Source organism: Juglans microcarpa x Juglans regia, chromosome 6D (genome assembly GCF_004785595.1).
Source record: "Juglans microcarpa x Juglans regia isolate MS1-56 chromosome 6D, Jm3101_v1.0, whole genome shotgun sequence".
Classification (NCBI taxonomy): Eukaryota; Viridiplantae; Streptophyta; class Magnoliopsida; order Fagales; family Juglandaceae; genus Juglans; species Juglans microcarpa x Juglans regia.
The window spans coordinates 33,995,948-34,009,267 of NC_054604.1; the positions used below are offsets into that span (position 1 = coordinate 33,995,948).

Genomic DNA, 13,320 nt, shown 5'->3' on the forward strand with positions numbered 1-13,320 from the left:
GTTTAGATTGGGCGGATTAGTTAGTCGGACGAATTGGGCCCAAAGCCCTTTATGCATAGCCCTAAACACGTCATGATCTGACCTATTTAAATCCATTTATGTAAATGGATTGAACATATATGAAATTAATCCTTTTGACCTGATTATGTTTAACATAATTTTATATAAATGTTAAAATTACAATATCTATAAAAAATATAAAACTAATTACAAATCTAAAATTACAATTCAAACAATAAAAATATCGAAATTAAAATCTCAACAATTTTACTTTTAGGTCTAAGAGTATAATTGTAATTTTAACTTTATTAACGGGTCAAAATAAGTTGACATGTTATCATCTATTAAGCAATTGTATCTTAATAGTTAATTACTTATCAGATTAACACATTTTAATCCGAATCCATTAAAATTAAATTTAAATTCGTTATTATCATGTCGATTGAATTAACGTATTGCGTCATATATTGCCACCCTCGGGCGGTGTGGTTGCGTCTCTCTCTCTCTCAATCTTGCTCACTTTATGCTAACAGTCTCCAGACTCTGCTGCTTACCCCACCCGTTGAACCGCCCCCAAAACCCCGATTCTCCACTGATCTTCCAGAAACGTTTCTCTCGCTTCCAAAACCCGAAACGTTTTTATCTCTTCTCCTTCAAAAAACCGCCAATGCCGCCTCGTCCTCCTCCTCCTTCCCATATTGTCGCCGAGTACGCGAAGTCGGACCGGTCCTCGTGCAAGAAGTGCGCGAAAGCGATCATCAAGAAGGCTCTCAGGGTGGGGATAGTGAGCCGGGACGCGCGAGGATTCGACATGACCAAATGGCACCACTTGGATTGCTTTCCGGTTGGAGCGGCCACGGTCTGCTCGGCCGAGGCGATTAAGGGGTTCGAGGCTTTGCAGGTTTGGTTGGGTTTTGGAAATTACGGTTCAGGGTTTAGAGTTTTTCTTTGTATGGTGCTTGGTTTCTATGAATTTTCTTCTATTAAATGTTCGCTTTTATGTTTGTGTTTACAGAGAAGTGATCAGGAAGCGCTGGAGAAGTCGTTGGGTAGATGTGATGACTCCGTGGGTAATGGAGAGGTATGTTGATTCTTTTGATATAGTTCGTAAATGTGCAAGGAAAACAGATTATATAGAAGACGTGAAAATGTGTTTCATCGTATGGCATGGAGCTCTTATACGCTGCTGATTTTGGTCCATGCAATAGATGTGTTCAATTTGCATGCTTTCTCACTTTCCATGGACTATTAGCCTCCTTTCGCTTTCTCTTCCTTTTAGGTATCATCAAAACTAAATGAATTACTACCAGAAGCCATTGGAAATTTGGAGTATTAGTGAATTTGCATTTCATTTGTTTAAAAACCCTCTGTAACGTATGCTTCATGTTTGGCTGATTTGGAGTGACCTGGTCTTTTAGTAACATCTGCCATGGCTCTCTGTTTTTTTCGTTCCCTTTTGTTTTCCACTTGTAGCTTCATACTTCGTGTGTCTGTCACTTTCCTGGACGGAGGTAGATATGTCAGTGCCTTTTATAAGTTGTGTAAATCTGTCATTATATTAAGGGGTTAAGATTATATAGAGTAAAAGCCTTAAGTCTACTATCATCACTGTATTTAGCTAGTGCCTTGGCATTAGTTTTTGTTGTTTCGTTAACAGGTTCATAAAGGAGATGACGATGATGATGAAGAAAATGAACTTAAAGAAAGGGATGCAAAGAAAGCCAAGGTAGCAAAATTATCTTTTTAAGTGGATGCTTATTAATTGATTTCGTTGATTGGGTATATACATCTCATTGTTGATGGAACTATAAGCTTATGTTATTTACAATATATAGACAGATCAGCTGTACTAATAAGAATGTTGTTAAGGACCCTAGCGTCAGACGGTTGCAACTACAGTTACTAAACCCATTTTCGTGCTGAAAGTTGTGCTTCCAAGGAAGCTCTTTTTCGAAATTTGAAGGTTATATCTTTGATGTGTGATTCCTAAAGCATGGGTTGGTGTAGCTTCTTTTGATATTTTACTTCCCATCTTAAGCATTTAGCCTCTGAGGCATTGAGACTCGTGCCAACCTGACATTGATTGTTTATTTCAGCCTTTATTATCATATGTTTTTCCTGAACAGTGTTTTTCAATATTCTTTGATTACCTTCTCATTATCTAGCGGCTAATTTGTTAATATAAATTTTTGTCACTATTGCTTGCAGTTATCTACATCTGATGGGGAAGCTAATTTAGATGTAGCCTTCTCAGTTTCCAGCGTGAAGAACATGTACAAAGTATGGTCAAATTCCATTGTTCTTTTCTCTGGTTAATAATTTAATGACTTTGGAACATCTTGTTTGTCAGAGTAGGTATTGATTGCAGTAGTAAGATATGTATAAATATGGATGCATGTATATGCATTAATACACACACACATATGTTGTATCATCATAACAACCCTTTTTCTTGCATACTTATACCACCTACTAAACTTTGAAATGTTTAGTTGATGTTATTATTGTTATTATTTATTCATTATTATTTATATTTAGGATGCTACACTTCAACCAAAATGGAAGGCATTCAACACAATCATATATCTTGAACAGGTGAGTTTATATTTTTCATTTGTCTCTGGAAGTTGCTTGGTTGTTACCAGAAAGAGTACAGAGTTTTTGAATTTTTATTCAATATATTAATGATCAAGGATCTGCATCAGATTAAAGCAAAGTACTATTACTCCAACAAACAAATGAAGTGTGGAATTTATATATTTTTTTCCTTTTCAAGTTCTATTGTGAATAGTTCAGCTCAGAGATTGGTCAAAGCAAGCTGGTTCCTCCACTTTTTACTGTTTACTGACGTACATTTCTTTTACTGCTGTAATTGGCAGTTTGATTCCTTAAAAATTTACTTACCCAGAAAACATTGTGGAAAAACTCACTATGTTGCACATGCAAGTTTTAAGTCTTGCACACGTGTATTTGTATGGTTTTGATTTATAGCTTATCAAATATTATGATTCAGCACAAAAGCAGCGCTTTTAGCTTCTTATATAAGACATTTTACTTTCTGCAGGATGATGGTCTTCACAATTCAAACAAAATTGCGGCATTTGATTTTGATGGAACTCTTGCCAAAACATCTGTGAAGAGGTATAGCAGTATATAATGTTTGAGGCTTTTATATTGAATAGCATTTTTCTGGGTTTCATAAAAGTATTCTTTGGATGGGTTTGTTCTGAAAATTTTAGTAGAAATTTGTCACACACCACTCATCTCACCTAGAGTCAACTGTTACGTGATTTTTTTGATAAAAAAACCTAATATGCTCTTCTGGTTTCAGAGTAGGTGCCGATGCTTGGTCCCTTATGTATCCTTCAGTCCCTGATAAGCTACAGAGCTTGTACAATGATGGCTACAAACTGGTTTGTTTCATTTTTTAATTAAACCTAGTTGAAGTATATTGAGGGTAATTTAATATCATGATTTTAACTCCTATTTCAAGTCCCATTATAAACCATGAAATTTGGTTTTTCTTGGATCAAATTCCCATAAAAAATGGCCACAAGTAATTGTCACTAATCAGATTGATTATATGCCAAGTACTCGCAGTAGCATTTCCTGAAACCTGTTGGTACAATTTACCCTTTTTATTCAAATGTAGTATGATTCTTACGCTTTGTTACAGTAACCTTTACTTTGTTCAATTGTGCGGGTTCTTAGTCTTCCTTTGTAATCATCAAGAATATTACCATCAGGTAATCTTCACTAATGAATCAAATATTGAGCGCTGGAAGAAAAAGAGACAGGTTGCCGTGGACTCAAAAATTGGACGCCTCAACAATTTTATCAAGAAAGTGAAGGTACCAATGCAGGTAGTCAGGATGACAGTTTGCATTTGTCTTTGGGTCAGTAAACCAAGCCCATTTGTGTAACAACTGTGAAATTATCTTTCATTGAAACTCTATTGTCATTCTTGGGAGATCCCAAGATGTTAAGTATGTCCTTATTTGATAATCGCTGCATTTGGTGCCTGGAAAAAAAGATAATTCAGTTGCTTTTTTTGTTAGCTCACAATTCAAAGTGATTTTTTATGAGGAGTTGGCAATCAAATAATCTCCCTTTGAAATCGGATTTTAACTTATTAAGGTTATCTGTTTGTCCTGTCTTGACATTTGAATTTCACTAAACTGGTACTTCATAAACGGTAGGTTTTTTCTTCTCTGCATGCCTGTTGCTGCTATTTTTTTTTCTCATGCTAGGCTTTATCAAATCCTAAAGTCTTTTAGGGTTGGTTTGGTTACATAAAACCAAACTATCTCATCTCATATAATCATTACAACTTTTCCAAACTCTCACACAAAATATAATAAACAATTCAATCTTTTCAAATCCCAAAATAAAAATAATATTCTAACAATATTTTATTCAACTTTCAACAAAACATCTCATCTCATCTTATCTAAACTGTGTAAGCAAACGAGGCGCGGCCAAAAAATACATATATACATGTTTCCAGTCAGATGATGTTTGCCATCTGGCTTGTGACTCTTGTATTTTTTTTGGACAAATGTTGAGAGCTTGATTAAGCCTTAGAACAATATTTCAAGACCTGGTAAGCTTGAAATACAAGATCTAGTAAAGTCTTGATGATTTCCACTCAAGCATGCATAGCTTTTCATGTAAGTGTTCGTTCATAGGGATTGAGTTTCTGGATCATCTATTGATGGGTGTGTTTTTAAAATTTAATTGTTTTGGCAACAGGTTCTTTATTAATCTTTGGCCTTGGACTTTCTTTTATGCATTGTTATCATAAATACGGACATTTACAAAAAGAAATGGCACTTCAGTGAGGGCCCTAATCTACTGCTTGTTAAAGTTCCTAGTGGAATAATGATTTGGTTAGGATAATGTGAAAAATACCCAGTAAATATGCAAGTTGGCTTGCAATGCTTTTTGTGCAGGTCTTTATAGCTTGTGGGTTAGGTGAATCTTCTGGTCAAGCAGCAGATGCATTTCGTAAACCCAAACCAGGAATGTGGCATATTATGGAGAAGCACTTCAACTCTGGCATTTCCATTGATATAGATCAGTTATTTCTTCCTTCCCTCTGTTTATTTGCCTGGTTTTGGTTTCCAGTATTCTCAACATGAACAAATTCTCCGAACTACCTTCTTCATTTTTCTGTTGAATATAGCTGGATGCCTGTTTTCGTAACGTTTAAAAGGGATCTGTGTTGTAGATCCTTTTATGTTGGTGATGCAGCTGGGAGACTGAATGATCACAGTGATGCTGATATTAAATTTGCACAGGTAAATATTTTTTTGATTAATCTTTGTATTGTTTTTATATGCTAGTTTCTTATGGGATATTGTGTTCAGTGTTTTCAGAACCAAATTTTTCTTCTCACCTGCAAGTTGCATAATGTTTGTTGCAGATTAATGAAACTTACGCACTACATTCTCAACAATACTACTCCTATGTGGTTCATTTTAAAACAAGTTTTTCATATGGATTTCAGATTGGAAAATTTGCTATGGTTTCATGGCAGCTTGAAAGCTTCCCTAATTTCAGAGCAGGAAACTTCCATTTCCTTTGCTATGAATAATTAATTTACGGAACCAATGCTTTCTTTGGTATATCCTATCTATATGAAAAATATTCAGTGTTTGGATATCAGCAAGGCTAGTAAACTATCGGTTTCCTAATATGCTGTGGCCTGGATCTCAGTCAGCATTAGATATAATAAGGTGGGTAAATGACCATAAATACCCCAGGTTGAAGAATGTTTATTCTCAAATTTTTCTTTGCTGTTGCAGGCCGTCGGTTTGAAATTTTATGTCCCTGAGGAGTACTTTGTTTCGTGAGGAAATTAGTGGCCAGTGCCTTCTGAAGGCTTATCATCAGTTTCTCGTTGGCAAGTAAATATTGGACCGATTAGCCACGATCTTGACTTTTAACTGTTTGTTTTCCCCGCACATTTCCTAGTCACTTATATGTTGATGCTTGTATAATTAAGTAGAACAACAGTTTCCCTCCATCGATTCCTCTCTCTCTTTCTCTCTCTCTCTCTCTCTCTCTCTCTCTCTCTCTCTCGCTGAGAAATCTAGGGCTGACCCATTTTGTATTCTGATTTATCTATCAGTAAATGGTTGTCCAGGAGAATCTAGGCCGAACTGGACAGTTTGATAACTGGTCTAATGCATTAAAGCAATTTTTTTTTTCCCCAGCTCGAACCCCATACAAACGATGCATTTTGTGGTTTCATCATATATGCTTTTAACTGCATCAAGGACTCAGTTATTCACTGACCCTTGGAGCCCACTTCACTTCAGATATATAATATATTAGTGGAGCAGTATATACTGGGCTCAACAAATGGAAGGAAATAACCATGATTTGTTTGCTTTCATACACCAAAATAAGCTTCTATTTATTTTGGTCTGTGCGCCTGTGTATGTATATCCTTTCTTGATAAGCCAACACTATCAGCGGGAATGATTTTTGCATTTGAATCTCGCCGTAATACTCTCTCTTTCTCTCTAAAAAGAACTTACTGGAAAATGTCTTAACATTGCAAAGATCCTCTTTACAGTCACCAAGACGACACACATTTGCCAAAAATCCTTTTACAGGCACCAAGACAATACACATTTTCAGTGATTCATTTACGATATGGTCTGTTTCAAGTACTCAAAAGCTGCTACTCTGGTTTAGTAATGAACCAAATACAGTCTTTAAACCATTTAGAAAACCGCTCATCTATGGCTTCTACATCAAATGCTTGAAGCCTTGGCAACAAAATCACCATCCACAATTCCATGCCTCACCAAAACAATCTCCTTCACAAGATTTCTGTAACTGAACGGTCTTATTGCTGCTCGCAAAAATAGCTCCGGAGGAATCTTAGTCTTCCTGATCCTTCTCCTCCATCGACCAACCCCCGCATACTTCCATTCCTGTGGACTCACTTTTGGCCATTTGCCCCTCAAAGCTGTTTCATCCCCGTCATCTTCTGCAACTTTCTCTTCCCCTTTTTGCTCAACAACGTTTGTTCCTTCTCCCTTTTGCTGTGCTTCTTCCATTGTCCTCAACTGCTGCTTGTAGAACTCAGTAGACACTTCCATACTCCGTTTGGCCAACTTCTCCATTGCATCAGCGCTGCTCGATGCATTTCGAAATTCCTCCCAGAACTTCTTATCCTCTTCTCCCCTCGAACCATTCTTATCCTCTTCTCCCCTCAAATCATCTTCTTCGCTACCTGGTTCGTCATCTCCAAATTCTTCGTCTTCCATGTCCATGACTACATTATCTTCCTCTTCATCATCCTCTTCGTCTTCCTCTTCTTCATCATCATCATTGTCATCATCCTCAATCCAATCCACTATCTCAGTCTCACCGGCATTACCACCACTGGAGTCCTCATCATCATCCGGGGCATCACATCCCAACTCCATCTCCTCCAATTTTGCCTTCCACTCCTTGGTATACGGATGCAACAATCGCGTTGGATGATTGTTCAACAAAAATGCCAAACACTCGGACTTCCTCTCGTCACTCAACCTTTCATACGCCTTCACCACATCATCCACAAACGCCTTCGGATTCGACCTCACAATCTTACACAACCCACCGAAATAGGTACACAGCTCCACACTCCCATCCTCATTCCTCACCTCAAACAAAAATTCCCTTTCCGTGCTCGGATCCAGCAGTGGTACCAGCCCCTTAAAAAACTCCTCCTGGGGCTCAAACCTGCACTGATACACCGGCCTCTTCACGTATATGATATCCGGCCTCATCCACGCCGCGCATTGGGTTATCAATGCCCTCGCCTTATTCCCGAACCTACCCATCAGACTCCACTTATCCAACCTCCCTTTCCCACCTTCCACCACGACCTCAGACACCAAAGTCCATTGCTGCCAAGGCAGTTCGTTTATCCTCCACCTGGGGTGCCTCACAAACACCCAGAAATGCTTACACCCTTTACTCTCATCCATTTCATTCAATCTTTTCCCATAATCCGAAGCCATCTCGAATTGCTCTATCTTCTCCCACTCTTCCTGGTCCCTCACTTCGCTAATTAAGGTCACTCGCTCGTCCGAGAAGCGCCCGCGAATTGGGTCCCCGACGACAACGCCGCGCCAGGAGTAGGGACCAAACTCACCATACTTGTACCAGTCATAGGGGTGGCGCAGTCTGGGGTCGTCTTTTTCCATGAAACGAACCATCCGGTCGTAGCCAAGGCCGATCTCCTGGAGCTCGTCCTCGGTGAAGTTATCGGCGTGGTTGCTGTTCTTGGGGTTCTTGTGGAGGCGGTAGAAGCGAGACTCTGCGAGCTTTTTGCTCTTCTGCCGCGCGCCTTCCTTCACAGCCCGCCGGAACTCCGCGTTGCCCTCGATTCGACCGGGAGGCGACCCAGCGGGCTTCTTCTTCTTGCTCCGGCCGGCCAAGCAGCGGACGAAGGGGGGGTTTCGGGGGGTATTGATGCGGAGAGGGTTTGCAAAGGCGGGTCTGAGAGATGGGCATCGTAGAAGGAAAAGAGGAAAAGATGGGTTCAGGGTTTTAGACAGTGAGAGGTTTTGAGGAGTCTGCATTTTTTAAGAAAATGGACTTGTGGAAGGGAGGGACTGTCTTCTGTTCTTCTTCTTTATATTTATAGGACCCGAAAAAACGGTGTCGTCTGCTCACAGACAGAGAGGGGTTACAACACATTAAAACGTTGCGTTTCGAAGAATATAAAAGTTCTGTTACTTCCTTCGTGTAGTAGTTTCTTCTGCAACATGCGAACGACTCCGATCTAATCAATGGCGAAGCGGAGCCAAACGACGGAGCTGGGATGCATCGCGTGCGAGGAGCTGAGCCAGGTCGGGGCCGGAAAGGAAGGGTGGCTCGTGGACGACCCGAACCTTCTCTGCGCGCTCGACACCCATGCCCTCGCGCTCGCCAACAGGTTCCTTATCCTCGTTCTCGGATGGTCCGATTCCGATGGTCACCGTATCAAGATCGTGCCCGATCTCTCCCCCATCGAGGCGGAGCAGATCACCGCCATTGAGTGGTTAGTGTTCGACGAAATTAGGGTGGTTGTGGCCGGGACCTCTTGCGGATATTTGCTGATTTACTCTCTGGGTGGCCATTTGATTCACAAACAGGTGAATGAATTAGCTAATATTTGGTTTTTGATTGTTTCTTTTCTTTTTGTCCTATTTACATTAAGTTCTTTCGTTGGCGAGACGGAGCTGGACATTTATTGGGATGATAGATAATTTGTAGGTTTATTCAATTCTACTTTTTTCGCAACCTATCCGGAAAAATATCTATTTGTGCCAAATTACTCTGGCTCCAATGGCTTCTCCTTCTGCACTTATCGATGATTATGGGGAAATATTGAATTTATTGAGAATCTGTGTAAATCAAATTTGTCAAATTTCTTATGTGAATCTTATTTTTGTGCATGTCATTGATCATCAGTGGTCTACGGACTTCTTTTCTCTTTTGGAGTCTACGGACTTGTTGAGTTCGACATACTTGAGCTTAAACTGGAAACTCATAATTAATTTGTCTACGTGCAGCTGTTATATCCTGGAAGAATTCTGAAGATAAGAGTTCGAGGAACAAAGAGAGATTTGACCCAAGACGCATCCTCAGAGGAGGTTTGTGTTGTTATGCCTGGTGTAGTCGCTCGTTATGATGGTTCTGATATTCAGGTAGATTATACTATTTTTTGCCAAGCTAGAAAGATTTTCAAAGTGATTACATCTTTTAACATAAACTATTACGTGCTCTCTCATTAATTATGAAATTTTTATGGTAATTAACATGAATTAAATGAGTTAGTTCTTGGTTTTGGTGGATTTCTAGGAGAAAATAATAAGCTCCTATTTAGTGATTACTGTGAAAGTTCTCGGTTGTCTCCTAAATATCCTTGTTATACTCTGAGAGTCATTGGATTCTTTCCTCCAGGGATCCTGATTAATTATGACTCATAACTTTCTTGATATCTAGAGTATGCTGCACCGATGGTTTCAAGAAACACATACTCAGTTTTGGGATCAGAAACCAAAAAAACGAGATTTAGAGGCCCCAGAAACTCCTTATGGGAGATTACCTTTCCAGTTATGGAATGTTAGCAAGTATGGTAGTTGTGCTGATGCTGCTATCACTGGCACAATGCCCCCACCACTGATGGAACTCCAGGTACAGTTTCTTTCTTTAGAAGCTGTGTTGATGGGTTAAGATACTGTTTAGCTAACCAAGATTATTATGTGTTGGGACGTATAAAAAACAATATTATGTTTGTTGGTTTCTAAAACATATTATGATAGCTGAGCTGCACTACTGTGCCGCTTGCAGCTTACTGCTGCAAGTGACCGCTAGTGTAAAAGCAGTGTTTTTTTTTATTCACATTTTTTAATCATTTTAGATATTTTAAAAAAATATAAAAAAATACATCAATACATTAAAAATTACTTCCTTAATCATTAAATAAAAAAAAAACAAAATTCACTGAACGGAGCGGTAAGTATTTGGCGGCAGAGTAGTTTTTTTCTATGATACTTTCATGTTGTGTTGCCACCTTTCTGGCACAGCAATACTTCTGAAGTTATTCTGGTATTTGAATTCAGCTGGTTTTATTGTTGGGCAGTCAAGTCAACGCTATTACTGTGCTGTCACCATTGGAGAGGATGCTGTGATTTCAGCATTCAGGTAGTGATGGGATTTCTTGCTATATAATGTTTACTTGTTTTATTGTTATTTCCTATATATATTTTATTGACTAAGTTCTATTTCAACCTATAAAAGGCTTTCTGAAGACAAAAGCAGGTCTCTAGTGGGAGCAATTTTATCAAAAGTCGTGCCCGCAACATTTTCGACAATAGCTTCGTTTTCTAAATTGATTTGGCGGAGTGAACAAACTTCACCAAGAAAATCAGATGTGAAGCCTCAACCATTTGCTCGAGGTAGAATTATTGATTTCATTTCTAATTTTGTTATTGTGACTATGCCTATATACTATCATCAATAAAATTATTATTTATCGATAAAAAAATGGTTATTGTTATGGTAGTTGCTTTATACTCAAATAAAGTAATCGAAGGAAGCGGTTGATGAAACATATAATAATTTATTTCGCATTATTTTGCAGTTTGAAAATACGTAATTGTGCATGTACACATGCATCTATGGATATATAGATGTGCTCATATATTTGTGTGCATATAGTACACATGCTAGTACATGCAGGACATAGTGTTAAGAATGGGTAAGAAGGGAAAAATAAAACACAACAAAGTTAACAATGACTGTAAGGCAGGGAGGGAGGGTGCCAATATGCTAAATAGAGCACTGGGCTAGCTACATATTTCAGTGGGCCTACTTGGAGTGGCTTGAGGGAGGGAGGGTCCCAATGCATTGGGTTGGCTGCATACTTTAGTGGGCGTAGTCTTTTGGTTTTTGATAAAAATGTCTCAATATGCTTGAAGATGCTGTTATGGTTAAAATAGCAATAATAATGGAAAGGTTTTCTCCACAAGGATGCTCTTATGGTGCTAACCGAACAACATGGACATGGTGCAGTGCATCCATTCTTGTTCATTTATTCAATTTTTTAGGTGAAAATTTTATGATATAATCTATCATCAGTTGATTGTGAATGGAATTGTTATTGAATTGCCAGTATGTTTCCTGTAAGGTAGCACTTGTTTTCAAGTGTCTACAATTTGTTTTTTGAGAAATGATATTTGTAGGTCTAGGGTGTGCAAGTCCCACGCACTCCCTTTGAAAAAGTGGGTAAATAGTGGACCTCACATTTTTTCAAAGGGAGTGCGTGGGGCTTTTAGGATTGTATCTAGCATTTACTTTTCTTTTTTTTTCCTGATAAGTCACTTGTTTTCAACTGTCTACAAATTTCTCTTGCCTCATTGATTGGGAACGTGATTTGTGGCAGCTTCTCCTTTGACTTGTTTGAAAGATCATCCTAGGAAGGGTGAGAAGCTGACCCTATCACCTAGCGGTACATTGGCCGCAATTACAGATTCACTTGGTCGCATATTACTCTTAGACACGCAGGCACTTGTGGTGGTGCGGTTATGGAAGGTTCTCCCTTGTCATTCCTAACTCCTAATGTTATTTCTGGTGTAATCTGTTCTCCCAAACAGTGGATTTAAATTGATTTTCAGGGATATCGCGATGCTTGCTGCCTGTTCATGGAGATGCTAGTCAATAGAGACACTACAGCACCGAGTTCCAGTTATTATGAACCTGTGAAGAGCGATTACTGTCTGTGCTTGGCTATTCATGCACCTCGAAAAGGAATTATTGAGGTACATTCCTTTTCCTCTTTCCTCTCATGGAAGTATTCTTTTGCTATATTTGAGCCATTCATTGTTGCTTATTGATGGAGGTATCTTGCAATTCTAGCTGGAAGAACTTGCCTATTGGTTAAGATAAGTCAGCATGTATTGAGGGAAGAAATAAAGATAAAATTCCATAATATAAAGCATATTCACACAGTTAAAAATGGACAGGTCTTTTATTTGCTATGTAAAAACCACGGCTGTGGTTTTTACAGTCTTGGAGCTTATGATTTACCTTGAATGTGGTCCTGGAGATTACAAGTGAATGATGGTTGGAAATTTTGTGACATTATAAAGCTGTCTGGGAATGGTTTTTCCAAATGATCTTAATCCTAAAACGAGAAACAAGATGCCTTTACTGAGCTCTAAGATGCCTTTACTGAGCTCTTCCAACTCAAGCAGTTCACCATCAATACAGCGTTCTATGAAAATTTTCAGATCAGTTCCTAAGTATATTTTCTCTGGTGTGGACTTGCTGCAGATCTGGCAGATGAGAACTGGACCTCGGCTTCGAATTATTCAATGTGTTAAAGGTGCTAAAATACTGCAACCAACTTACAGATTTGGATCATCTATGACCTCTCCTTATGTCCCCTTGGAGGTTTTCCTGTTGAATGGGGATTCTGGTCAAATTTCAGTTCTGAATCGAACCCTTAATTAATTGATTTGTAAATAGTATAAGCATTTTTTTTTTCAATTCCTGATATTTATTTGCCCTAGGAAAGTGATAATTTTTCTGACTGTTATTCAATTTTGCCCTTCCTCCCCTCATTTGAGTTGAAAAAAGTAAAGGCATTTAAAAAAAAAAAAAAAAAAAAAAAAAGAATACATCTTCATTTGATTTTTATTTTTGATTGAGTTATGTTGTTGCATAGATTGTTATATTGTTGTGAGGTTATTCTGGGAGAGATGAAAATAATTTTATGACATGATGATTGAATTGTTAATTGTAAGAAATCCTTCAAAATTAAAT

General features: G+C 38.5%; 3 protein-coding genes across 6 annotated transcripts; 2 read left to right on the forward strand and 1 right to left on the reverse strand.

Annotated features, from left to right (window-relative positions):
* Nucleotides 1-466: 466 nt before the first annotated feature.
* Nucleotides 467-6,026, forward strand: LOC121234701 (polynucleotide 3'-phosphatase ZDP). Of its 3 annotated transcripts, none has more exons than XM_041130759.1 (12): nt 467-901; nt 1,016-1,081; nt 1,658-1,726; nt 2,209-2,280; nt 2,539-2,595; nt 3,065-3,141; nt 3,332-3,413; nt 3,747-3,851; nt 4,953-5,080; nt 5,231-5,300; nt 5,625-5,738; nt 5,808-6,026. In XM_041130759.1, the coding sequence occupies exons 1-11, from the start codon at nt 524-526 to the stop codon at nt 5,694-5,696; spliced, it is 1,176 nt and encodes a 391-aa protein (XP_040986693.1). In that variant the 5' UTR covers nt 467-523; the 3' UTR covers nt 5,697-5,738; nt 5,808-6,026. The 3 variants fall into 3 exon arrangements, with proteins under 3 accessions (XP_040986693.1, XP_040986692.1, XP_040986694.1); XM_041130758.1 differs by having other exon boundaries at nt 468-901; nt 3,747-3,863; XM_041130760.1 differs by lacking the exon at nt 5,625-5,738 and having other exon boundaries at nt 468-901; nt 3,747-3,863.
* Nucleotides 6,027-6,541: 515 nt separating this feature from the next.
* LOC121234698 lies at nt 6,542-8,588 on the reverse strand. Its single transcript, XM_041130753.1, has one exon. The coding sequence runs from the start codon at nt 8,586-8,588 to the stop codon at nt 6,765-6,767; it is 1,824 nt and encodes a 607-aa protein (XP_040986687.1). The 3' UTR covers nt 6,542-6,764.
* A 188-nt stretch (nt 8,589-8,776) lies between these two features.
* Nucleotides 8,777-13,194, forward strand: LOC121234699 (rab3 GTPase-activating protein non-catalytic subunit). 2 transcript variants are annotated; one of them, XM_041130755.1, is made up of 8 exons: nt 8,777-9,143; nt 9,564-9,698; nt 9,997-10,188; nt 10,637-10,698; nt 10,795-10,952; nt 11,939-12,087; nt 12,171-12,314; nt 12,829-13,194. In XM_041130755.1, exons 1-8 carry the CDS (start codon nt 8,799-8,801, stop codon nt 13,006-13,008), a joined length of 1,365 nt encoding a protein of 454 aa, XP_040986689.1. In that variant the 5' UTR covers nt 8,777-8,798; the 3' UTR covers nt 13,009-13,194. The 2 variants fall into 2 exon arrangements, with proteins under 2 accessions (XP_040986689.1, XP_040986690.1); XM_041130756.1 differs by having other exon boundaries at nt 9,564-9,644.
* The last annotated feature ends 126 nt before the right edge of the window (nt 13,195-13,320 follow it).

Excerpts from the sequence above, each read along its gene's own strand:
- LOC121234701 (XM_041130758.1), top strand. The coding sequence starts at position 524 with ATGCTAACAGTCTCCAGACTCTGCTGCTTACCCCACCCGTTGAACCGC. Across the intron at positions 2,281-2,538 it reads GCGTGAAGAACATGTACAAA|GATGCTACACTTCAACCAAA; the intron begins GTATGGTCAAAT and ends ATTTATATTTAG. Across the intron at positions 2,596-3,064 it reads CAATCATATATCTTGAACAG|GATGATGGTCTTCACAATTC; the intron begins GTGAGTTTATAT and ends TACTTTCTGCAG.
- LOC121234698 (XM_041130753.1), bottom strand. The coding sequence starts at position 8,588 with ATGCAGACTCCTCAAAACCTCTCACTGTCTAAAACCCTGAACCCATCT.
- LOC121234699 (XM_041130755.1), top strand. The coding sequence starts at position 8,799 with ATGGCGAAGCGGAGCCAAACGACGGAGCTGGGATGCATCGCGTGCGAG. Across the intron at positions 10,953-11,938 it reads GCCTCAACCATTTGCTCGAG|CTTCTCCTTTGACTTGTTTG; the intron begins GTAGAATTATTG and ends GATTTGTGGCAG. Across the intron at positions 12,315-12,828 it reads CTCGAAAAGGAATTATTGAG|ATCTGGCAGATGAGAACTGG; the intron begins GTACATTCCTTT and ends GACTTGCTGCAG.